This window comes from Oncorhynchus clarkii, chromosome 5 (genome assembly GCF_045791955.1).
Source record: "Oncorhynchus clarkii lewisi isolate Uvic-CL-2024 chromosome 5, UVic_Ocla_1.0, whole genome shotgun sequence".
NCBI classification, from domain to species: Eukaryota; Metazoa; Chordata; class Actinopteri; order Salmoniformes; family Salmonidae; genus Oncorhynchus; species Oncorhynchus clarkii.
In genome coordinates this window covers 68,256,829-68,284,706 of record NC_092151.1, presented here as the reverse complement: position 1 = coordinate 68,284,706, position 27,878 = coordinate 68,256,829, and the positions used below count along the sequence as shown (strand labels likewise).

At 40.8% G+C, this 27,878-nt stretch overlaps 1 protein-coding gene across 1 annotated transcript in view; it reads left to right on the top strand.

Annotated features, from left to right (window-relative positions):
• LOC139409279 (voltage-dependent R-type calcium channel subunit alpha-1E-like) overlaps window positions 1-27,878 on the top strand; it is a 218,653-nt gene that overhangs the window by 102,452 nt on the left and 88,323 nt on the right. The window contains exons 3-5 of the mRNA XM_071154189.1: window positions 6,893-7,162; window positions 12,206-12,311; window positions 13,482-13,621. Of these exons, the coding sequence (XP_071010290.1) occupies window positions 6,893-7,162; window positions 12,206-12,311; window positions 13,482-13,621 (516 nt within the window). The remainder of the gene's footprint in view (window positions 1-6,892; window positions 7,163-12,205; window positions 12,312-13,481; window positions 13,622-27,878) is intronic.

Here is a 27,878-nt window from a genome sequence, read left to right as displayed (position 1 = left end):
TGTCTTCAGTTAGGTACCAGCTGTCTATCAAGCCATCTGCTGCCTAGCCCCCGTCTCAACTGTGGAGCTGCCCTTCACTGGTGGAGGGAGGGAGCCAGGCAGGTTCAAGGTGGGGGCCACCAGTAGGTTGCCTCCTGCCCTGGTTTTGGTGCAGTGACCTGGCAGGGAGGGCTCAGGGGAACAGTTTCTGATTAGCAGACTACTGTGCCGGGAGGGAAATGTACAGTCCACTCTGGACAATATTGATCTGATGTGCTGCCAGCATGACAATTAATATAACATTCCTTTCATTCTTTTAATATTTAGTCAGATAGAGATATGATTGTTTCGTTAAAAAGGTTAACTGCAGTGAGCACTTACTCACTCTTCAGATTAAACATTGCATATTCTTGGCAGTTTTGATTACTCCCCAAATCATACATAATTTCTCTCAGCAGTTTTTTTTACTATTTCTTCACAGTCGTAAACTTAGCCTCCTACTTTTGAGTGTAAAGAAGCCTCCTTCATGTTGCCACAACCATTTCCCACGGATTCATTCCTTCTCCAAATAGAGAGATTGCATAGCTTTGGATACTGCCTTTGTCTATAGGCCACAGCAATGTGTATAACTAGTGCAATGGGTCTATCCATATGGCAAAAAATGCTGACTACTAATTACATTTCATCTCTGGTATGAATAAATGTTTGTGTTGACCATTTTAGAGACAGTACTTACAGTACTCCACCAGAGGGAGGTAAAAGCTCAGAGAACACCTTATCCCAAGAATTACAGCCACAATCAGACAGCCACAACACAAATGCTAATATTGCCACATTTAACTGCCTATAATCTCATGTAAGAAGGCTGATCTGATGCCGTGTGTCAATTATCCACATCTAGGCTACTCAGCCATTTAATTAATTCAGTAAATCAACTATTTCAGAAAAGGGTTAGAGATTTTAGTCAGCATTGGTTATGGAAGATGGTTGAGAAGGAAAATCACTTGCTTATGTTCAGTTTGAATATTTCAAGCCTGAATTACAATATTCATTGTGTTTAGGGTGAGGTACTCGCCATGCACACTGATGATGTTGTGATTTTCATAATATTGATGCATGAGCTCAAGAAATTGAACATGTTTTGCATGACCTTTGCCTATATGTTGCATAGTGAGGTTGTCTTTAATGAACTCAAGGATCAGCTGTGGAGAAATATCCCAAGGTCTTATTCAAATGATAAAAGAGTTAAGATGCTTCTAGGCTGTTCTATAGATAAGTGCTTGATTTTGTGCTTCATTTGGTCAACAATGGTTTTTGAATGTGAGAATTTAGGCCATACTTTGTGTCTTGCAGGCAGGAAGTATGCTATCAGATCAGATGGTTTGAGTTGAGAATGCCTGACAAGGTTGTTGTCCCAACCAACCTTGCAATACCTGTGAGACTGAGAGGGATGTTTATGAAATATTAAACCTGTTTGTTCAAAGAAAAGCAGTACAGTGATGATTTAAAATGTATGTTGAATTTTATAAATTAAAGCAATGCATGTAAAAAAAATCAGATTTGTTTTTGTATTCAAATGTATTAGTTTTCTGCATTGGCAACAGTCAATTTATTTTCACCCCTGCTGGAAATCCATTTTAGCTTCTATCGATTGATGTGTCACAATGTGATTCAGATTTGAACAGAAAACACATTTGCTGTTTCATGGACAGCACAAATAATGTTGAAGAGGAATTAAGATTGATATGTTTTTTGTATATATATATATATATAAGATGGGGGTTATCGTTACTGCCTTGCTAGTAACGGGCTGAGAATGGGACAAGTTGCTAGGTAACAGTGTAAAGAAAACACTAAACCGCTCAAATCCAGGCTGCGATTGAAATCCTGCAGCAATTCCAAACATATTGCTCTATAAAGTTCTGTAGAAAACACTCAAGCTGAATGAAGGTCAACTCTTTTGATGGTCCAATCATTAACATCTCAATGGTGCTAAAAATAATCTTGCAATCAATTACTTTGTTGCCAGATTTTACATTATGCCATTTACTGTCCTCCACTGTCCTTTTGATTCTTACAGTACCGCTATAATGACAGTACCACTATAATGACAGTACCACTATAATGAGAGTACCACTATAATGACAGTACCACTATAATGAGAGTACCACTATAATGAGAGTACCACTATAATGACAATATCACTATAATTTGCTTGGAAATGGAAGAGTGGTTTGACACACAACAGGTGTCATGTATGTGTCTTGAATGAAAATGTGTAGCCTACAGTTACACACCGAATGGCTGATTCAAGGTTTCATGAAGTGATTTTAATGCAAAAGGTGACATAATGTATGCAATTGAACAATTGGCATAGAACCCTCTGGAGTCCCTGGTTCCACCAATATGTTGTCAGTCAGGTGCCAAGGGCTGCGGACATATGATACATCATCATGTTTTTTAACCTAATATAAAGGATTAATGTGCCTGAAACTGTTATTTCCAACTGAAATGATTAGTTTAGCTTTATTTAACTAGCCAAGTCAGTTAAGAACAAATTCTTATTTACAATGATAACCAAGGAACAGTAACTGCCTTGTACAGGGGCAGAATAGATTTTGATAGATTTGATAGATTTTTACCTTGTCAACTCTGGGATTCGATCTAGCAATCTTCCAGTTATTGGCCCAACGCTCTAACCACTAGGTTACTTGCCGCCCCATGAATGGTAAACATAAGACTGAAAATGATCAATCTATTCTTTGTTTATTGTGCAACGTTTACAGAGGCTACTAGTCTACTAGTCTAAATACATGTCATACAAATATTTGATAATCACATCCTTTGGAGTATGAAGCATTGTGACTGTGCTGCAAACAATATGGCTCTGTGTGAGAAGCAGGCCTTTGTGGTGGAGGTTTGGGAGAGAGAAGAATCCCAGTGTTGGCAAGTAGGATGACAAATCAGACATTCATGGGTGTACTGTCGCTATGGAAACTACTGTTAAGATGACAAGGAGGCAGCATTATGCAGTAGCGGGAAATCTTTCAAGCTGATACTCCTTGGCTAGCTGCTTAATTAAAAAGGCTTGTGTAGGGAAGCAGAGACAGTTGCGTTTAATCATAACTTTGATCCACCTGGAGATGATTAACATCAGGTATCCTGACACTGGCCTGACTCGTCTGTGGTAATACTCTCTCTTTCTGTCTAACAGAGCTGCTTGGCTCACAAAGTCCAATTTAACATTTCCTTATAAACTCCAAATGCAACAGTTTGTAAGTTATTTTGAGAGTGTATAGATCAGTTGGAAATGTGTGTTTGCTACTTTAATGCTACCATGTCATGACAATATTTTCAAGCCGGTGTCTGAGCATTTTTTTCTCTCGATTTTGTGTTATTGACTGCGTCTCCCATGCTTTTCATCACATGCATTCAGTACATTATGAAAAACTGTTGACATGTTGTACACAAACACACATGCTCATAGACACGCTCACGCACACACACACACACACACACACACACACACGCACACACACACACACACACACACACACACACACACACTTACTTTTGTTTTACAGAGATGTACTTTACCGTTTTATTTAATAATTGGCCTTTCAGAAAAGGCTTTGACTGCTTGGGGAAGCTGGTGTCTTTGTGTTAGGAGAGCTCTGTGGTTATACTGAGAATACCTTATTTACAGAGCAGGTCTATTCTATCCACAGAGCCTGTCAGCGTCAGGATCTGCAAGGTTCTGTCCCCAACAGAGACTTGTTTAGTTCAAGACTTATTTTGACACACATCAGTCTCATAATCAGGTTTGAGAGAAGAACCAGTTTTGACCTCTATGGGATTGGTGTCCCCCCCGTGGGACGGTTGAGCTAACGTAGGATAATGTGATTAGCATGAGGTTGTAAGTAACAAAAACAATTCCCAGGACATAGACATGTCTGATATGGGCAGAAAGCTTTGTTAATCTAACTGCACTGTCCAATTTACAGTAGCTATTACAGTGAAATCAAATAAAATGTATTTATATAGCCCTTCTTAAATCAGCTGATGCCACAAAGTGCTGTACAGATACCCATCCAAAAACCCCAAACAGCAAGCAATGCAGGTGTAGAAGCACACAATTTACCATGACATTTTTGAGGAGAGTGCACAGTTATGAACTTGAAAATGGATTAATAAATCAATTTTTGTACAACATTTTGAACAGATATGCAATGGTTCATTGGATCAGTCTAAAACGTTGCACATACACTGCTGTCATTTAGTGGACAAAATCTAAATTGCGCCTGGGCTGGAATAACACATTATGGCCTTTCTCTTGCATTTCAAAGATGATGGTACAAACAAACAAATACAGTTTTTTTCTTTGTATTATCTTTTACCAGATAGAATGTGTTATATTCTCCTACATTAATTTCTAATTTCCACAAACTTCAAAGTGTTTCCTTTCAAATGGTATCAAGAATATGCATATCCTTGCTTCAGGTCCTGAGCTACAGGCAGTTAGAATTGGGTATGTCATGTTAGGCAAAAATTGAAAAAAGGGGTCTGATCCTTCAATGACAGGTGATTTCATTCTTTGAATGGTCTCATGTATATGAATTTGTTCTGTAGCTGTAGGTTTGTGACCCTTTGATCTTAACTAATGGATATGTCAGGACCAATATTGAAAACGAATCACATAGGACAGATAACACAAATCCAATGTGTCTTTAATCTTTAACATTTAACACACCCTCTCTCTTTTAATTAAAAAGGCTTTAAAATCCTTCTTTAGCCTGTCTCCTACCCTTCATCTACATTGATGGAAGTGGATTTAACAAGTGACATCAATAAGGGATCATAGCTTTCACCTGGATTCACCTGGTCAGTCTGTCATGGAAAGAGCAGGTTTTCCTAATGTTTAGTACACTCAATGTATTTGCACTACATATTTGATGGACAACGGATAGATTTTCCATTCTCCTTGTGGATTTTGGCTTTAAAAAAAGATACTTTTTAACTTCACAATGACACTCTTTACCTTGGACAAAGTAAAGCATGATTTCCCACGTGTTCTATTTCTGCCCTCCATGCTCTGCAGCTGTCTTTTTAATGACCTTGATAAGAGACAATACTGGGTCTGTTACTGGATCACTGCCCTCGCCATAATAATTCATTAAACCAGAGCCTATTGGCCAAACTGTGCTAGTTTAACTCTGCAAAATATGCTTGTTAACCTCTTACCTTTCGCCCTACATCATCATCATTTTAATCTCTCCGTTGACGATATTATAAGGCCATGTATAATGATTTCCAAGTCCTCGCACGCGGGTTTCTGTGGGTTAGTCTAGAAAGTTTTAGCTTAATTTCCCTTCTCAGTATGAAATATTTAAAGTTTTTTTTCTTAGCTCTCAATGAGTTTCAATGCTTGTTTGAAATAAGACTGCCTGTTTGCTCCACACATCAAAATATAAATTAAATAGTTGATAGATATTTTGGTTTTTTTGGAACTGCCATTGTTTCTGTGAAATATGCTAGCAGCCTCCCCTGACTTGTGCACACTCCACACATCCATTTCCCGTTCAGAAAATACAGCAGCAGCAATACTCCCACTCACTAGGAGATCATGTCCTGAAACAGTGACTTTTACCCAGCAATTACCTTTAATCTTCGCGCAGACTGTCTCATAGTGGAGAACCTACTCGAAAAAAATATCATGCCTCCCCTGTAATGAATTTCTAGCAGGTGTTTGCTCTACATTTTGGTGCGTTGACTTCCAGATTATGAAAGTTTTACCTGAATAATATTTACATTAAATATATAGGCTATGCATGAATGTAACTTGCATTAAATACCCTTTATTTATAGGCTTTGAAGGCCTTATTTAAGGGCAGCTAATGTAAAAAGTATTAATAACCTTTTGAATTATCATCATGGCTATTACAAATATTGTTTTATTCTCATGGTATTGAATTTGAGACACATAGCCTATTTGAAATGTATGGACTGAAGATAAAAGGCAAAAATAAGGCAAAGCATATAGTAGAGAGACGCATTTTCTGAGAGTAGTGTAGCCTAGCCCTAGAGCCTCGAGCTTTGCATAACCAGTTGACACCTCATTGCGGAGAAACCCTCTAAAAAAACTGCGCGGACATGGTGCCTGTACCTTGTACCTGTGTGACTTCCAGTTTAGCTTGTTGCGCATCATCGCATGCCATCTACGCTTTGAGAAGTGGTGGGGTCCTTGTGGCAACGAAAAGCGAAGCAAGATTTTAGAAAATGCAAAAAGTTTGCTCGGTGCTTATTTTTTTGCAGTGGGAATATGTATATGACAGATGTGCAAGAGAAAATGAGAGAGTGAGGACAGGGATGTCGGTTTGTCCATGGACCCATACAAAATACTCTTGTTCTTATCTCTCATGAGGACAAACCTTCGGGAGACGTGACTTACGGTGGTTTTGTGTTGAGAACAGTTCCAGTGGGATCTGGATTGATTTTTATTAAGATTTGTTTTAGTGAACAGATTTAAGTTAGAATTTGACATTTTGAGTCTCGAATGATATTTTTTTTTATTTTTGCTTATTGGGTTTGAATTTTATGCGGACAATTGTTGTGTTGCTTTATAACCTACCCACTCGATGTAGACGTGCGTCGACTTTTATTCACAAGAAGTGCTGTAGCCCACGGTCAAAGAAGTCAAGGCTTGAATTCTAACTTCAAAACGGAGGAATATTTATTTGTGAACAACTCGACATGGGGATATTAATATTTATCATCACTTGTTGCCTTGGCTAAGGACATTATGATGGACTAAAACAAGTATTTCTTCTGTCAGATCTGTTGCTGTAACCTACCCCGCCCTGCTTCCCAGGGGCTAACCCTTTCCCCTCTATTCTGTTTTCCTTACTCCTCGCAGAATGGCCCGGTTCGGAGACGACGTCCCCGGCTTGTTGGGCTCTGGGGATGGGGGCTCTGAGCGCAACAGGACCCGGGAGGGACCGGCTCTGTCTACAGGTGGTGGAGTGTCCCCAGCCTTCAAACAGACCAAGGCGCAGAGAGCCCGCACCATGGCCCTGTACAACCCCATCCCTGTCAGACAGAACTGTTTCACCGTAAATAGATCACTCTTCATTTTCGGAGAGGACAACATTGTTCGGAAGTACGCAAAGAAGGTCATAGAGTGGCCATATCCTTTGTGTTTAAGTGTAAACACACACACACACACACACACACACACACACACACACACACACACACACACACACACACACACACACACATTCGACAAAAGTTCTTAACTATATTGAACTGTCTATCTATTATGTTAACGTTTCTCTTATAATAATGAATACCGTGAACAGTAGAATTCAGCACCATGGACAGCACCAGCAGTGGTTGTTAAACTTATTATAATTCCACTCAAAATTAGGTGAATACAAATATTTTACCTATAGTACCATCTTTTTACAAATTAAGTTCCAAAATGTAACACCTAACAGGTCCACTTCACTGACCACTCACAATCCATTCAAGGTTAAGGCAGACATGTTTTAAACCATGATAACTTCCCACTGAGTAAAATTGCTGTTTATGATGCTGAACGATTTCCACAGGAGTAGACTTCAGGGTTCTGATGTGTGTCATTGATCAAAAGTCCTACAGGTATTGATATCCCCAACGGAATAAAAGGACACAACCAAATGGAAATGCATGTGATGAGTCAGAGTCAAGAGATGTGTCTGGGCAGAGCACAGACAACAGTATAACACTGTCAGTGGCCCCTTCTTTGTGGTGCTACTAACACAGCCCTTGTTAACCTGTTGGGATTCAAGCCTCAGTCTCCTGGTGGTGAATTAGCATGATGGAGCACGACAGGACAGGCTGTCATAGAGGCAGGCAGCAGGATGCAGGATAAGTCTGGCACTGTAATTGACTGCCAGGAATGAACATAAACCATGATGAAGTGTTTGAGACTGAAGTCTTGTTAGTTGACAGTGTTTTACTCAGTCGTAATTCTTATAGCAATACAGCTCTGGGTATAGATCTTTATTATCAGTGGATTTCAGATTCCTTGTAATTCTACCTTTACCTTTGCATTATAGCTGATGGGCTTCATTACTACCCCTCTACCTCTGGTCTGTCCATCATTTTATGGTTAATTCACTGTGTTAAGATAAATTGATTTTGAATATCATTTAATGTCACCATTTTCCACTATTCTAAGGTTATTTACAATGGTTGATTTGACTATGAAAATAATGTAATATGGTCTAAGCATTTTTCAAAATATCATAGAGGATTTGCATCAGATTTTAAGGTGTGTATGATGATCAGAATGCCTGAACAAAATAATGTGTGTTATCATTGGAAGACTGCTGTAGAGTATGTAAGGCTTAACATGCATGGTTGTCTTTGCCTTTGTCTCTCAGTGGGAGAGCGTGACTCACATGTCAGTCAGTGGAAAGTGAATTACACACGTAGACCTCCATTCTGCTCCATGCAGCACTTTCTGTCAACAAGATGCAGGTGTTGTTGAGTGTGATGATCACTGGCTGTATATTTGAGGAATATCACCACATTACCACATGTCACTGAGGAGAGGCGATGGAGGGATGGAGAGATGGAGGGATGGGAAATGGAGGGATGGAAAAATGGAGAGATGGAGGGAACGAGAGATGGAGAGATGGAGGGATGGGAAGATGGAGGGATGGAGGGAACGAGAAATGGAGAGATGGAGGGATGGAAAGCGGAGACGGTCACTAATAGCCTGGAAATGACTTGGCAAAACGCCAAACCAAATGGATGGCCATTTCTTAGTGAAAAGGAAGCAAAAGAATGCACTTCTATTGGTCAGCTACTGTTAATCTACAGTACAACAGGTGTCCCAGTTGTGTTGTTATTGTGCTGCCCTGCTGAATGGCTTTTTGATAGACTATTATAGCAAAATAGTCCTTACGCTATCATTTTCATGGGAGTTCATATTTATTCATATTCATATTCATATTCATATTTGTGGTCTGATTTCCTATTATTAATTCAACATCGAATCCACTGTTTACCCATTGAACATATCAAATGAGATTGTAGTATGTGGTGAGGGTAGCCAACATGCGGAGGAGTTCAATCCATATATTATTGTGACTGCAAGCATATCATTGTTTATGCAGTTCCTGACTGGTTCTCTGCAGTTTGTGTCTATCTTGCTGTTTTGTTGGGTAGAAATTGCAGAAACTAACCCCAAGGTTAATGTGGCATTGTGTGGGGAGTGTCTCATATTATCTAATTGACTTTCCCAATTTAATTAACAACCATTACATCTAATGACATCTGATCAGTCTGCTGTATCATGTGGTATAAAGTGATTAGAACTGTAACTGAGGATCTCATTCAGAGTAGTTTCCTATCATGATGTCGCACAGCACAGGCTGATGTTGGTGAGCTTTAGATTCAGCATTTAGAGAGCGCTGGCAAATATCCAACATGAACCTTGTAAGACATCCTCACTAGTTCACACACACACACACACACACACACACACACACACACACACACACACACACACACACACACACACACACACACACACACACACACACACACACACACACACACACACACACACACACACACACACACACACACACACACACACACACTCTCTGCATGACTTATCAGAAGGTCATGGCTGTGTGCAGAACAACATGCTCCATATCATAAGCAGTTCTTTATTTTTGAGTGCTCAATTAAAACCAGTGATTGATGAGGGGTTTATTTCCAGGCTTCCGTAACTGGCTTGATGCAGGAGCAGCAGGGTTGTGTCAGGGTCGATGTGGAGGCTGGCAGGGACTGGGTGGAGGAGCCAGGCAGGCCTAATGAAATGTGGCCCACTCTGGTGCAGGTGGCCTGGGGAGGACGAGCAGCTGCTCTCCCTGCCTGATGCCCACTGGGAGGCTGCAACAGGAAGTGCCCCGGGGTGTAGATAGTCCTTTAATAATTGATCCTGCCCATTGCAGAGGAGGTTTGAGGGGCGTGGAGCTGACGCCAGCCACCCTCTGTAGCCACACCCCACCTTTAGCGTCAAATTCACTGACAGCAGCAAGACTGGCAAATCACAATTGATCTGGCATTGGCACGTCACTACATTTGCCTTTTCTCTTGGTTCCTGTATTCTTGGTTGATCTATGCATCATTTTATTGCGATCATTCAAAATTATATTCGCTAATTTCTTAAGACAGCCTTGCTATTCTAGATCGAATTCCCTCAACAAGTTGCCTTCCATCAATCCAGTAACCTTTACATTCATAAGATAATGGTAATATACTTTCAATCAGAAAGGTACTTGAAAGGCTACCTGTTGTGTTTCAATGTCTTTGTTTACTATTATAATCCATCTACAAGCACTATTTGGCATTTTCTCATGTTTGTTTAAAATCATGTTCCCCTCTTCAGTAACCCAGACTCAGTCACAGTGATTGGTTATTTTCCTCCATATGTGTAATAAGGTTTGAATCCAGTCTAAAAACACATTCCATCTCCACTGCTATTTTTAACCTGTTTGAGAAGCGCGAGCCAGCGCAAACTTGTCAATATGACTCACACGTCCCCACGAGCCCTCATTACAAAGTCCCTTCGTGGATAAATGACACAGTTTCCTCAGAAGACAATTCATGAATGATAAAACTGAATTATACATATTGAGATAAAAAACCTTGAGGTTTCTCTGCAGCCCCATGCCTCCTCAATATAGGCTGATTATAAGATGATACTGTAGATACACCTGTCCCTGGAGAAATCACACTTCTCACATTGGATGATATAAAAACACATGGCTTTGTGTATGTATTTAATATATTGTGTAAATGACTCTGAGTGGAGAAGAGATTTTAAACGCAAATGAAATGAATAAGGCAGGTTTGGATTGTCAGGAGGGAGGTTGCAACATGTGGGCCGTCGCAATAGCTCTGACTGACGCCCATTAAATGTCAGCGCTGACTTTTGGCCGAGAGGAGCCTGTTGCCGTGGATACCTCTCTCTCTATCTCTCTCTTCTCTCCTCCCCTCTCTCTGAGTGCAGTGTCAGTGCTCTTGTGTTTGAGGGGATGGAGGTAGGGTGTGGTTGTGGAGGAGTGCCCATAACAAAGAGAGCCATGGGAGTTTGGGTCCCATTTTGTGAGACAGTAACAGCTACAGTAGCACAGTTTTCTATAAGTCCTGGTTGAATATAGTTTGTTCAGTGCTCCCATTAGAGCAGGCCAGGAAGTATTTAAACCCAGCAGAATGGTAACGGTGTGACGGTATGGGAGCTTCTGTTTATTTAGTTCTTCAATGCTCAGACGATGAGGGGCGTCCCTGTGTGACCCTCCAGGCAGCAGCTCCAGCTGCCAGCTGCCAGCTCTGTTTGCATTGATCTCTTTCTCTTCCTCCCTCTCTCCCCTGAGGAGATTTAGGCTCCCTCGTTCTCTACCTCTTTTTTCCAAACAGCCAAAATAAATCCAGTGCCCACGCACAACATTTGAGAAATACACATCCTTGGTGTCATCTATGTGCTCCATTTAAACCTCCAACCACCAGGGGTCCCTTGGTACAAGTTGTACGCTTGTAGTAAAGTGCCCTTATTTGTAGGATCAGACTCCTGATCTTCCCACACATCCCCAGTGTGCCTATACTCGCCTCTCCTCCAGCTCTCCTCCAGCTTTCAGGGTTATGGCCTGTCTCCTGCTACTGTCCCCAGCTATTGTGCACAGCAGTCTCCTGCCCCTCTCCATGGCTGGCTGGCTGGTTGGACAGCCTCAGGGCATTGTGAGGAGCTGACAGCCAGGGCCTCTGTGTGCCAGCCAGCTGTATGGAGGAGAGGAGGAGGCAGCAGCACTCTGCCAGGTGCTCAGCAGCAGGCTAGATTCACACTGGTATGCCTGCCAATGGAGAAGTCAGAAGAATAGATACATCCTGACATTCAATCAATGAGAGGGATTGTCATCAGATGTCTTAGGAAGGTGGTGTTTTAGATAGGGCTGATGATACTGTCATCCCTGTCATTCTGTATGGGGATTATTAGGCCTCAGCACTCTATGATATATCTCTCTCATGGTGGGACTGAAATACTGCGTTATGTTTTTGAATATTACAGGTTACTGTATTTGGAAAACTGTGACTTTGAAATTAGATAGAAGAACAGTATTTATGTGAGGTATATTGTGACAAAGGATTCTTCCTTAACTTGTTGCTTCACTCCGTTTGAGTACATGATCTTAGCCACCATCATCGCCAACTGTATCGTACTGGCTTTGGAGCAGCACCTGCCTGGAGAGGACAAGACTCCCATGTCCAAGAGACTGGTGAGTCAACCATCTACTAATGCACTGTGTCTTTATTCAGTTATTATCAGTGGGATTCTCTAACCTTACGGAGTCTTATTTAAAAAACACTAATTACTTCAAAATGTCTTCTTCATGAAGCTTGATATTTATTTAAAACCTGAAATGTTCTCCAAAGATTAAGTGGATAGTTGCAGCAAAACGAGAACACAAAATCTTGTTTTATTTCTTTATAGTACATTGTTAGCTTAGAAATGAGTATTTTGTGGAAGGCATGTCCCATATTTCTGAGTTACTGTGCGATGTTGCTGCATTGTTTATTCATGAATTCTGATTTCAGTATACCCATTAAACCAGGTCCAAACCGGGCTGTATCCTCTCAGTTCCCTACTGTCTGTGAATGCCCAACACAGAAGAGTACAAATAACTGTGTACTACTGTGACATTTATTATAAACCGGGTAGTTTGGGTCATGGATGGTGATTTGCTGAAATAGCTTTCAGGCGTGTGTATATTTGACAATATGTCATTGGTATGATGCAAAAATACTTGTTTACTGTTTTATTTATGTTGGTAACCAGTTGATAATAGCTATAAGGCACCTCTGGGGTTTGTGGTATATGGCCAATATAACACACACCCCTTGGGCCTTATTGCTTAAATATAGCCTGCTATTATATGGGTGTTTTGGCAAGTCACAGTTATCACCTCTAGCTTGTTAGTAGGTCGTTAGTTTTACAGTTGTGTTTTACAGCTTCCTCCAGTAGAGTAAGAAACTAGCTGGATTAATTGGTTCTCATTCTATAGCTATTAGAGCCACAGCCCTCCTCTATATTATCATGCTAAGTGCATCTGAGCGCATGAGAGTGCTTACCTACCCGCTGAGAGAAAGTGTAATTAATCCTTTCCTGAGCATGTGTAAGGGTTAGAGAGAAGCTCTTGGCAAGGGCAAACAACAATGATTAGAATATTATTGTTTGTTATGTAGTACCTATATTCAATAGGGTTATAGTATATGCATCTCCTTTTACACAGATTTCAGTTTTTTTCTAACGTGTGAAAGTGTTTTTTCTAAAGTGTGATAAATATGTTCACACACACAATACTGTTATTGTATTGTTCTGTGACCTTTCATATTGACATGACCATTTTGTGCTCTATTTGTCTGATGTGTCCGTTTTTAATTCACAGGAAAAGACAGAGCCTTACTTCATTGGGATGTTCTGCTTTGAAGCTGGGATTAAGGTTGTGGCGTTGGGATTTGTATTCCATAAAGGATCCTACTTGAGGAACGGCTGGAACGTCATGGACTTCATTGTGGTTCTGAGTGGGTGAGTACCCTGGCCACTGAGACACTACAGGACTACTACTGCTGTATTACATTCTGTATTGCATTCTGTATTGCATTCTGTATTGCATTCTGTATTACATTCTGTATTACATTCTGTATTACATTCTGTATTACATTCTGTATTACATTCTGTATTGCATGCTGTATTACATTCTGTATTACATTCTGTATTGCATTCTGTATTACATTCTCCTGTTTTGACACCCTGTTTATGGCTGATTCCTCAAATAAGACAGTTGTATTGCACTTGCACTAGCCTAGTTCATAAAATATATATTTTTAAAAAACATTTTATTGAATGTTCGTCGATGTTACTGGTGTGTTTAATCGACTATTTTATATGTTGTTCATTTCCTGGAAGGAGTTGAATGCATTTCTGAGGCAAATATCGTGGCACATCTTCTCAGTTCTGATGCCAAGCACAAAAAACACTGTCCATGGAATAATCCGATTTTGCGGAGGCATAGCTTTAGGGCTCGTGGTGTCGTCCACTAAAATAACACACAAGATTGCAGTTTACCTTTTACAAACAAGGAAAGGAACTGTCTCGACTCCTGGAGCAAATTATTGCAGTGGTCAATGGAAAGGTTACTGCAGGTTATTTGCAGAGTGGCCTTTGATTTACAATACAATACCTAAAAGGGGTAAGGGATTCTCTTGAAAGGCTGAGGTATGGAGGACAAAGACAGTTTATGTTCGTAACAGCACTGCCTGTTAAAAACAGGGGGGGCAACGCTGGTTCACTTCTGCTCCAAATCAAATAGAAATACACACATACGTTCACAGATTAAATATTAATCCATTCCAAAGTGCAAAAGTACAAAGTGTGGCAAGGCTCTTTCAGAATTATACATGTTTCTCTGCGTTTCCTTATTAATGGGTGCAGGCTCACAGTGCTGAATGAGGCCCAGCCGTCTGCTGAAAGGAGGAGAGGAAAAGAAGGAGAGGAGAGAGGGATGAGGTGGTGAGAGAGGGGGGTCAGACTGGGGCTGTGGAGCTCATTTTGGCATATTTAACAAAAGGCTTGTAACTCAGAATTAATTTGTAGCACAACACACACTATAGGCCCAATGAATAAGTCCTATGAGTTATTTTCAGAATAACCAGAGCATATAACCAGCACTCTATTATGGTCAGTAAAAATGTAAATTGGCTCTTATGTTGGAGCGTATGTACAGTACTAGAATCAAAAGAATCAAAGTATGTATTGTAACAGTGTCACGTCTTCTAGGAGTAGTGGGTTTGGTCTCCTAGGAGTAGTGGGTTTGGTCTCCTAGGAGTAGTGGGTTTGGAGTCAGGCGCAGAGAGCAGAGGGTTCGGACAACCATATTTTTTTCTGGTACAAGAGGTCACGCCAAAACACTAGGCGCATAACACTGACCGGCCCAAACACAGGATCCAAACAGTCCGGAAAAAATAGAATACAAATGCACATCCACAAACGAACAGAGGAACAATCCCGCACAAACATAGGCGGGCCTAACAGGCTTAAATATACATAAATCAAGAAACAAAATAAGAGACAGGTGCAACCAATAAGACCAAACGAGCAGAAAAGGAAAAAGGGATCGGTGGCAGCTAGTAGACCGACGACGACTGCCGAGCGCCGCCCGAACAGGCAGGGGAGCCCCCTTCGGTGGGAGTCGTGACACACTGTGAGCAGAGCCCATCTGCTACTGCCTAATATGACAGGCTTGTGCTATAACACACTCCACATATGGCTAAAATCACACTCTTAACATGAAATGTTCCTTGCCTCCTTCCCTCTGTGCCCCATTGGAAGATCCAGCAGACCAACGTTAGTAGAACACCAGAAAACAGGTCCCAGCCGGCTCTCGGGAGAGGATTTCCCTGCCATAGTCAATGTAGTCTGGAGCCTCCCGCGGCCATTTTTTAAAATAGGCCTCCTCGCCACTGGAAAGTCATCCCCTGAGCCAAACTGGTGCTCGCTCTGTGGTCATTTGAACCGGTCATGGCCTTTAAGGTATTAAACATAACAGTGTTGTGTTTGGCCTACAGCAGGATTCAGAGTAATCACTCAGCGGGAAACTCTGGATCTTTCTGATGAGGCTTGAAATATGCTCTCTCTGGCTTCGAAGATCAGTGAAATACGCTTTTATGATTTTCTCATATCCACGGGGCAGAGAGTAACAGTGTTATAGTGATCAGATGTTAGGTGGCTCATTTCTGTGATGCCGTGTCCTTAAAGCTCTGATAATGTCTCCTCAACCACACTGCCCTTGACCCCCTCCTCACCCCTCCTCCACTCACCCCTCCTCTCTGGCTGTGTGTCGTGATGTGTGTGTAGATGGTTGTGAGTGGAGATGTTAGACTTGTCAGATAATCCCAGCCAGGTGAGAGGAGGGTGGTCTGGCTATAGCTATTCTTTCTTCTGCATTAATTACCGCACCACAGCCCAGATTAAAGATTGAATTAAAACACAGCAAGGAGCAGATAATTCAAATTGATTGGTTTACTCCGGTTCACTTTCTCTGTAGACTCCATCTCATCTGGCCTCATTTCCCCCTTAAATGACCTGTCGTGTCTAACCTTTGAGATACATGATTAACACTCTACTCAGACATTTGTCTTCTCACACTGCGTATATTGATAGTCTTACATCTTCCTTTTCAGGCTTTACTGAACATTACATTATTTTCAGGGATACAGTTGAAGTCGGAAGTTTACATACACCTTAGCCAAATACATTTAAACTCAGTTTTTCACAATTCCTGACATTTAATCCTAGTAAAAAATTACCTATTTTAGGTCAGTGAGGATCACCACTTTATTGTAAGAATGTGAAATGTCAGAATAATAGTAGAGAGAATGATTTATTTCAGCTTTTATTTCTTTCATCACATTCCTAGTGGGTCAGAAGTTTACATACACTCAATTAGTATTTGGTAGCATTGCCTTTAAATTGTTGAATTTAGGTCAAATGTTTTGGGTAGCCTTCCACAAGCTTCCCACAATAAGCTGGGTGAATTTTGGCCCATTCCTCCTGACAGAGCTGGTGTAACTCAGTCAGGTTTGTAGGCCTCCTTGCTCGCACACGTTTTTTCAGTTCTGCCCACAAATTTTCTATGGGATTGAGGTCAGGGCTTTGTGATGGCCACTCCAATACATTGACTTTGTTGTCCTTAAGCCATTTTGCAACAACTTTGGAAGTATGCTTGGGGTCATTGTCAATTTGGATGACCCATTTGCGACCAAGATTTTCCTTCCTCATGATAACTTCCCATCTATTTTGTGAAGTGCACCAGTCCCTCCTGCATCAAAGCAACTTCACAACATGATGCTGCCACCTCAGTGCTTCACAGTTGGGATGGTGTTCTTCGGCTTGCAAGCCTCCCCCTTTTTCCTCCAAACATAACGATGGTCATTATGGCCAAACAGTTCTATTTTTGTTTCATCAGACCAGAGGACATTTCTCCAAAAAGTACGATCTTTGTCCCCTGACCCACTGGAATTGTGATTCAGTGAAATAATCTGTCTGTAAACAATTGTTGGAAAAATTACAAGTGTCATGCACAAAGTAGATGTCCTAACCGACTTGCTAAAACTATAGTTTGTTAACAAGGTTTGCGGAGTGGTTGAAAACGAGTTTTAATGACTCCAACCTAAGTGTATATAAACTTCCGACTTCAACTGTATGTGCCGGATGAGTGCATTCCAGTCTCTTGATACTTGATAGACCAATATCTTGTACTTTTAATGTCAGACAATAGTAATGTGAATTGAATATAAAATTCATATAGTGTGGGGTGAGCAGTCTGCTTCTCAGATCATTTCGCCAAATTCCTCAAATTGCTTGGCTTACCAAGCATACAGTATGTGTTGTTAGATGACTGTATTTGGCAGTAGTTTCTTACCTCACCTGTCAGTGACTGGCTCTTGCCAACTGATCTCAGCTTCCAGATGTGACATTCTTGCGTTTCTTTTGATTGTATTACTCTTGGTAAACCCTTTCGACTTTCCAGCACTGACCACTAGACAGGTTGACATCTGTGTCATATTTTCTCCACTTTGAATGTACAGAGAGAGTTGAATGATTCATGGACCTGGATGGTAGAAGACATCTGCTTTCTGACTTATAGAAAATCTGGGCACATATCAGCTTCCAGTCAAGCATGACATCAGTCAAGGAAGTCATCAGGCCTGGCATACAGCATGATCAGTATATTTCACATGAAATGGTCCACAGCATGAATACAGTATGCCCCGATCTCATCTTGAAAACATCCCCCTCTGTGGGGGATTTGATGTAGTCTGGAGGTAATTTGCTTGTAGGTTTCATTGGATTCATTTTGAGTATAATGAAGTGACGTTGAGATGTTTTTTTTCATTATTATTGTTCTGTCCACGGCAACCGTAATGTAATGCAATGAATTTTGCTCCCGCTGTTGTTCTCTCTCACAGACAATCACACTCACAATTCCGGCAGGGGTTTGCAACCTTGTTAAGAAATGAGTGAAGATTATGAGATTTGGTGGTAATAGGGGATGAGTCATCAGTATCCATTCGTTATTAATTAACAGATGTGCAGACAGCGGTCAGAGGGAAAAGGAACGGTCTAAGGACACAACATTATATTTCTCTGCAACTTAAAGGATTTTACAGTATTGCTATTCTCTGCTGTAGCCTAAATGTATTCCACTATAAGTGAAGTGAAAGAGAAAGGGATTTTGTGCGTTCACTTGTGTTTACATGCAGATGTGAGAGATATCTCCTACTGTACTCAAATGTCTTCCCACTGGGCACACCATGTCATTTCAACGTGGAAATGGGGGAAATTTTTGGTTGAGATGTTGATAAATGGGATTTCAACCTTTATTCACCCACTCAACAAGACAGACAGAAGTGTATTGAATTCCCAAAGTGTTATCACTGCACTTTCAACCATTTAAAAGCACAACAAAGTTCAAATGAGAATACAATGTGAGATATTTTGTATTTATGTTATCACTGTGCTTCATCTAATTGCACAACTAAATGACCTGGATTGTAGTTGGGATTACATTAAAAGTACATAGTGCAAGTGATCAAGGCTGTTTGAGATACTGCACAGATATTTATATTGTGAAGATCTCCACAGACCTGCAACCTTTGCATGCTATCATGAACATGTATGCTTTCTATGATTACATAAGAAGTTGCAGTAACCTCTATGTGGCCATGGATGAGATACACATTTTAAGGTTGACTAAAAACTGTTACATTAGATTGTAAGATAGCCTTAACTTTAGGCTAGTTACTGTATTACAAAAGTCATATTGAATAGTGTTCATGTTGACAATGCAACCAAATATCAACATTTAGAGATGTATCTAATGCTTCGATAGTTTCATCTGAGCCACTGGCTTAATCCTATTCTTTAACTTTATTTTTGGTTTAGTTAAGACTAAAGTTAATAGGCTATTTAATGTATCGCAAAAGTGACATTGAATTGTGTTTGGTTGTCAATGCAACCAAATATCAACATGTGAAGGAGATATACACTACTGGTCAAAAGTTTTAGAACACCTACTCATTTATTTTTTATATTTTCTACATTATAGAATAATAGTAAAGACATTAAAACTATGAAATAACACATATGGAATCATGTAGTAACCAACAAAGTGCTAAACAAATCTAAATATATTTTGTATATGAGATTCTTCAAATAGCCACCCTTTGCCTTGATGACAGCTTTGCACACTCTTGGCATTCTCTCAAACAGTTTCACCTGGAATGCTTTTCCAAGGAGTTCCCACATATGCTAGCACTTACTGGCTGCTTTTCCTCCACACTGCGGTCCAACTCATCCAAAACCATATCAATTTGGTTGAGGTCGGGGGATTGTGGAGACCAGGTCATCTGATGCAGCACTCCATCCCTCTCCTTCTTGGGAAAATAGCCCTTATACAGCCTGGAGGTGTGTTGGGTCATTGTCCTGTTGAAAAACAAATGAGCGGGCCAAACAAGATGGCATGGCGTATCGCTACAGAATGCTGTGGTAGCCATGCTGGTTAAGTGTGCCTTGAATTCTTATTAACAAGTCACAGACAGTGGCACCAGCAATGCACCCCTACACCATCACACCTCCTCCTCCGTGCTTCATGGTGGGAACCACACTGAGACCATCCGTTCACCTACTCTGCGTCTCACAAAGACACGACGGTTGGAACCAAAAATCTAAAATTTGAACTCATCAGACCATTGGACAGACTTCCACCGGTCTAATGTCCATTGCTCATGTTTCTTGGCACAAGCAAGTCTCTTCTACTTATTGATGTCGTGACTTCTTTGCCGCAATTCGACCATGAAAACCTGATTCACACAGTCTCCTCTGAACAGTTGATGTTGAGATGTTTCTGTTACTTGAACTCTGTCAAGCATTTATTTGGGCTGCAATTTCTGAGGCTGGTAACTCTAATAAACTTATCCTCTGCATCAGAGGTAACTCTGGGTTTTCCATTCCTGTGGTGGTCCACATGAGAGCCAGTTTCATCGTAGCGCTTGGTGGTTTTTGCAACTGCACTTGAAGAAACTTTCAAAGTTCTTGACTTTAACCGTGGTGACTGACCTTCATGTCTTAAAGTAATGATGGGCTGTTATATCTCTTTGCTTATTTGAGCTGTTCTTGCCATAATATGGACTTGGTCTTGTACCAAATAGGGCTATGTTCTGTAACCCCCCCCCCCCCCACCACCACCACCATACCTTGTCACAACACAACTGATTGGCTCAAATGCATTAAGAAGGCACACCTGTTAATTTAAATGCATTCCAGGTGACTACTTCATGAAGCTGGTTGAGAGAATGCCAAGAGTGTGCAAAGCTGTCATCAAGGCAAAGGGTGGCTATTTGAAGAATCTCAAATATAAAATATTTGGATTTGATTAACACTTTTTTAGTTACTACAAAAAGTTAAAGAATTTAACGAAGTTAAAGAAAGGGACTAAAATCTAACTTTAAATGCACTTTAAATAAAGTTTGATTTGATTTAGTCTTATTCTTTAACTTCGATTTTTGGTTGAAATGGAGATGTGAATCCAACATATTCAGTATTATCTTTAAGATTACATTTGACATCAACCAAAGATTGAAACCTTAGGCTTATATGTATTGTCTATTTTTAGTTGAAATTAAACAATAGCTGTTGGTTGATAACTTCGCAAATGCTACATAGGCCTAAATAGTATTATGAGTGATATATGACTTATAGAGAGAGTATGGTTACATTTCATTTGCAATGTTAAACCTATCCTTTGGAATGAATTCAATAGCAACAGTGAATCTATTAAGAGATCTCTCAATAATAGTTCTGACAATAGCACATTGGTTATAGTCATTGACACATATCAAAGCTAAGCAACGCTGGTTTTGGTTTAAATCCTGCTGATAGTGGATATAATGTTGAAGATCTGACGTTGTTTTAAAGGTACAAATTCAACATATTCTATACAAGGTTTGTCTATGATGAATATTGGTTACCATGATGATACAATTATGTGGTTGAAATTTCCACCTGAAAACAACAATTGAGGACTTTTTGCAAATTCAATGTGCACAAAATTACCAAAAGTGTGTGGACACGTGTTCGTCAAACATCTCATTCCAAAATCATGGGCGTTGGTCCCCCTTTGCTGCTATAAGAGTCTCCACTCCTCTGGGAAGGCTTTCCACTAGATGTTGGAACATCGCTGTGTGGACTTCCATTCAGCCACAAGAGCACTAGTGAGGTTGGCCGCTGATGTTGGGCAATTAGGCCTGGCTCGCAGTCTGCGTTCCAATTCATCCCAAAGGTGTTCGATGGGGTTGAGGTCAGGGCTCTGTGCAAGCCAGTCAAGTTCTTCCACACAAACCATTTCTGTATGAACCTCGCTTTTTGCACAGGGGCATTGTCATGCTGAAACAGGAAAGGGCCTTTCCCCCGAACCATGAAAAACAGCCTCTCTCCATTCTTCCTCCTCCACCTAACTGTAGATGGTGAAGCGTCATTCATCACTCCAGAGAACGGGTTTCCACTGCACCAGAATCCAATGACGGCGAGCTTTACACCACTCCAGCCGATGCTTGTCATTGCGCATGGTGATCTTAGGCTTGTGTGCGGCTGCTCAGCCATGGAAACCCATTTTAAGAAGCTCCTGATGGAGCGCTACGCGCTTCAGCACTCCCATTCTATAAGCGTGTGTGGCCTATCACTTTGCGGCTGAGTCGTTGTTGCTCCGAGACGTTTCCACTTCACATTAACAGAACTTCCAGTTAACCGCGACAGCTCTAGCTGGGTAAAAATTTGATGAAATGACTTGTTGGAAAGGTAGCATCTTAGGACAGTGCCACGTTAAAAGTCACTGACCTCTTCAGTAAGGCCATTTTACTGTCATTGTTTGTCTATGGAGATTGCATGGCTGTGTGCTCGATCTTATACACCTGTCAGCAATGGATGTGGCTGAAATAGCCAAATCCACTAATTTGGTATGTTCACATACTTTTGCATATATAGTGTATTTTCCACATACTGTAGATTCCACGTCACAATATGTTGCAAATTACATTGAAACAATGTTGATTCAACCAGTTTGTACCCAGTGGGTTGTGTGTTTGTGTAAGCTTAATACAAGGTAAACACAGGAAGTGCAGATTTGCCTACCACACTATAGCAGTAGATTAAAAAAGACCTGATTAGTGCAGTGAATGTGAGTGGGAGGGTAAATGGATTGCCAATCAAGCCTAACGCCTGTTATCGGCCAGCTGTGGACTGCCTGTTATCGGCCAGCTGTGGACTGTAGTGATTTAAATGCAAATACAATGTTGCTAATCTTAGGCCTGGTTACAAGTGGAAACGTCCCCAGCACCATGTAGAAGAGAAGACAAGAATCCCCCCATGCGTAATGGTATTAATTGGCACCTTGGTCCTAGTGGCACGCAGCCCCTCTATTAGACTGAGAACACAAGACACTGAGCTCCTCCCTCACAGGCCTCACTGTGACAATGGCACTGCTCTGAGTGTGTCACTGCTCTGTGTCACAGTGCCGTGCCACACTCACACTGGAAAGAGTGAGTTCATCCATATAATTTACAGTATTTAATTGTGTCTGATTACATCCATTTCTGTAACCTTGACTTGAGCTTCAGATTACTAGAATAATTGCTAGATTTAAGATCTACAGATGCCAGAATACACTGACAATATTTTGCGAAAGCAGCAGCTACTTTTCCTGGGGTCCACACAAAACATAAAACATGACACAATACATTAATAGACAAGAACAACTCAAGGACAGAACTACATCTATTTCAAAAAGGCACAAGTAGCCTACATATCAGTACATACACACAAACTATCTAGTTCAAATAGGGGAGAGTCATTGTGCTTTGAGGTGTTGCTTTATCCTTTTTTTTAACCAGGTTTGCTGTTCATTTGAGCAATATGAGATGGAAGGGAGTTCCATGCAATAATGGCTCTACAGGATATAATACTGTACGCTTTCTTGATTTTTTTCTGCATTTGGGGACTGTGAAAAGACCCCTGGTGGCATTTCTGGTGGGGTAAGTGTGTGTGTCAGAGCTGTGTGTAAGTCAGTGGCGGTCGGTGCCGTTTAAGATGAGGGAGGATGCTACATATTTTTTATGAACATGGCCTTATTTCTAGTACAGCATATTGGATGACTGTCATTCATATTCCATTCACCTAGCTCAATGCAACATCGGTTAGGCTACTACATGATACTCAAATTTTCCCTGTACCCATCATGAGGTTGCTACAACCTAGCCTACGAAAGAAAATTTACAAAAGTAGGTGCACAGGTCGAGAGAATTTTGAGTAATCAATATGACAGACAGTGACACATTCAATACCACATTGCACACTCTTGCCTGAATCTAGCTGACCTAGGGTATAATCATTAGTCCAACATTAGTCCAAGAGTTTCTATTGGACAAATTTAGGTATGTTTATCCCCGTTGTGTTTTTCAGCCGATTCGGTGCTATGAATACACACCTGATCACATGCAAACACAGTTCACTTTCATACGAGACACATACAAACAGCTTGTTGCATTTATAATTCCTTCCTGCATCTATCTGGAAGGCAGGGTAGCCTAGTGGTTAGAGCGTTGAACTAGTAACCGGAAAGTTGCAAGTTCAAATCCCCAAGCTGACAAGGTACAAATCTGTCATTCTCCCCCTGAACAGGTAGTTAACCCACTGTTCCTAGGCTGTCATTGAAAAACATAATTTGTTCTTAACTGACTTGCCTAGTTAAATAAAGGTAAAATAAAAAAATCTATGCACTCTCCTCCTCTGACATCTTCGCTTGTGTGCAGAACACATTGCTCTCTATGCCTTAGCTAGCCATTTTGTTCTACCTCCCACACATGCAGTGACCTCACCTGGTTTAAATGTTGTCTCTAGAGACAAAACCTCTCTCATCGTCAATCAATCACTAGGTTTACCTCCACTGTATTCACATTTTACCATACCCTTGTCGGAAAATTATGCCTTGAATCTATTCTTCCACGCAAAGAAACCTGCTCCTTTTACTCTCTGTTCCGAACGCACTAGACGACCAGTTCTTATAGCCTTTAGCCGTACCCTTATCCCACTCCTCCTCTGTTCCTCTGGTGATGTGGAGGTTAATCCAGGCCCTGCAGCGTCTATCTCCACTCCCATTCCCTAGGCGCTCTCATTTGTTGACTTCTGTAACTGTAAAAGCCTTGGTTTCATGCATGTTAACATTAGAAGCCTCCTCCCTAAGTTTGTTTTATTCACTGCTTTAGCACACTCTGCCAACCCAGATGTCCTAGCCGTGTCTGAATCCGGGCTTAGGAAGGCCACCAAAAATGCTGAAATTTCCATCCGTAACTATATCATTTTCCGACAAGATAGAACTTCCGAAGGGGGCGAAGTTGCAATCTACTGCAGAGATAGCCTGCAGAGTTCTGTCATACTATCCAGGTCTGTGCACAAACAATTCAAGCTTCTACTTCAAAAAAATCCACCTTTCCAGAAACAAGTCTCTCACCGTTGCCGCTTGTTAAAGACCACCTTCTGCCCCCAGCTGTGCCCTGGACACCATATGTGAATTGATTTCCCCCCATCTATCTTCAGGCCTCGTACTGTTAGGTGACCTAAACTGGGACATGCTTAACACCCCGGCCGTCCTTGTGGAGTTTGGAGTGTGACTGTTTGAGGTTGTGGACAGGTGTCTTTTATACTGATAACAAGTTCAAACAGGTGCCATTAATACAGGTAACGAGTGGAGGACAGAGGAGCCTCTTAAAGAAGAAGTTACAGGTCTGTGAGAGCCAGAAATCTTGCTTGTTTGTAGGTGACCAAATACTTATTTTCCACCATAATTTGCAAATAAATTCATTAAAAATCCTACAATGTGATTTTCTGGATTTTCTTTTCTCATTTTGTCTGTCATAGTTGAAGTGTACCTATGATGAAAATTACAGGCCTCTCTCATATTTTTAAGTGGGAGAACTTGCACAATTGGTAGCTGACTAAATACTTTTTTGCCCCACTGTATAAGTATAGTTTTTTCTAAAACTTTTTAATGTTTCACTATTTTTATTTTTATGAAATTCACTGAGAAGCATGATCCTCCTCTTCCTCTTCTGGGGAGGCCCCACTGGTGTACGTTGACTATGCAAACAATTTTGAATTTTCAACACTAATGTTTCTTATAAAAAGAAGACGTGATGCAGTCAGTCTCTCCTCAACTCTTAGCCAGGAGAGACCGTCATGCATAGTATTTATATCAGCCTTATGATTACAATGAAGAGCAAGACGTGCCGCTCTGTTCGGGGCCAGCTGCAGCTTTACTAGGTCTTTCCTTGCAGCACTCAACCACACGACTGGACAATAATCAAGATAATACAAAAGTGTCTTGCTTTTTGGAGCATGTCTTTGTTACGGACAACCCACTCCCCATCTTTACAACCAATGAATCTATACTGAACAAAATTATGAACACAACACGCAACAATTTCAAACAGTTATCTTAGTTACAGTTCGTATAAGGAAATCAGTCAATTTAAATAAATAAACCCACGGGATCCAATCAGAATTATTTTTTCCCCCACAAAAGGGCTTTAATTGGACTCCCATGTCAGAGGACTGTCTCTTGCCTCTGGAGTTTGAGGGGATGAGCCTGTCCGCTGGAGGGGCCCCTCACTCAGATATGAAAATGCGTAATGCATTCGCAAACAAGGGTGCCTATTTCGTCACATATACACTTCGGTTAATTACAAGTGAAAACTATATAGGTCATGCGTGCATATCATGAATCCTACCCTTGATATGCCCTTCTGTCACCTCGTTGTCAATGTGTTATTAATCATTAGCTAAAAGAAATGTTATTAACGTGACCATACATAATGTGTCCATAAAGAACACATACTTTTGGCTACTCACCCTTGCTCAGCATTGGGGGAAAATATGGAAGACATTTTACCTATTGCAATGTCAACCATAACAACCCAATCAATATGTCCTAACAGCTCGCAGTAACTATTAAGTCTGTTAAATCCGATTAGTGTCTTCCACCTTCTTGTTGGAAATGCCTGAGTCTCTCTCGGATGTGAACGTCCTCTCAATGAGGTGATTTCCTTCTTTTTCTGTGACTCTGCTCGCCGACAACGATCTATGGGATGGCCTGCTCTAGTCTTTCCGGTGAAGGCGCCTTTCTTCTTGTGGTATACTCCACTGGGATGCCCTTGACTTCAGGTCCTCAGCCGCCTCGTCTGCATGCTCGTATGTAACCTGGCCATTATCCAGAAATACCCGCATTTTTGCCGGGAATGGTTTTTGGAAGCGAATACCTTTCTCTTTAAGTATCTCACCCGCGTAGTCATGATCAAAGAACACTCGTTGGCCTTGGAAGTTAACAGGCTTTTTCCTGGCTGCACGTAAGACTTTCTCTTTGATGGAGAATTTTAGGAACCGTAGTACTATGGATCTTGGTGGGACGTCGCTGGAAGGTTTTGAGGCCAGAGCTCGGTGTGGTCTCTTGATTCCCAGGTCAATGTCGTCTTCAAGTATTTCTTTCAATAGACCCTTCACAAATTTGTGCATAGAGTCTTTTTCTGCACCTTCTGCTACAGAATAAAGTCTAAGGTTGTTTCGACATGAAAATTAAAAATCATACAATGTGATTTTCTGGATTTTTGTTTTTAGATTCCGTCTCTCACAGTTGAAGTGTACATGTGACAAAAATGACAGACCTCTACATACTTTGTAAGTAGGAAAACTTGCAAAATCGGAAGTGTATCAAATACTTCTCCCCACTGTATATGGTTGAATGATCAGTATACATGGACACACATACTTTTGTTTAGTAGCAGTTCATTGGTCAAAATAGAAAATGGTAGAGGGTCTAGAGAGCTGCCCTGCGGTACACCACACTTTACATGTGTGACATTAGAGAAGCTTCCATTAAAGAAAAGTTATATTAGAATGATAGCTCTGAATCCACGATATGGCAGAAGTTGAAAAACCATAACATATAGTTGAAGTCGGAAGTTTGCATACACTTAGGTTGGAGCCATTAAAACTCTTTTTTCAACCACTCCACAAATGTCTTGTTAACAAACTATAGTTTTGGCAAGTCGGTTAGGATATCTACTTTGTGCATGACACAAGTAATTTTTACAACAATTGTTAACATTTCACTTGTAATTCACTGTATCACAATTCCAGTGGGTCAGAAGTTTACATACACTAAGTTGACTGTGTCTCTAACAGTTTTAGAAACTTCAAACTTCTATCCAATGCTACCAATTATATGCATAGTAACAGGCAGTTTACTTTAGGCACGTCAGTCATCCGAACTTCCGAATACTGCCCCCTAGCCTTAAGAAGGTCTCCGAATACTGCCCCCTAGCCTTAAGAAGGTCTTACAGTCAGTTTCTTAACAGGTGCATGTTTATAAATAATTGGAAGAAGCAATTTCATAAATTCATCAAGTGCAATGTCTGGATGCTCATTATTAATCACATCAATCACATTTTTGACATCATCCACATAAGAGTCACTGCAAACTCTTTTGTATAAACTCTTATACACTAGTTTAGCTTTATACACTCTTTTAGGCCCAGGTTTTGGAACTTTGTCTTTCTTGGATATAGCCACTATACTGTGGTCACTGCATCCAATGGGTATGGATACAGCTTTAGATCAAAGTTCTACAGTATTAGTAAAAATGTGATCAATACATGTGGAGGATCTTGTTCTTGTGGTG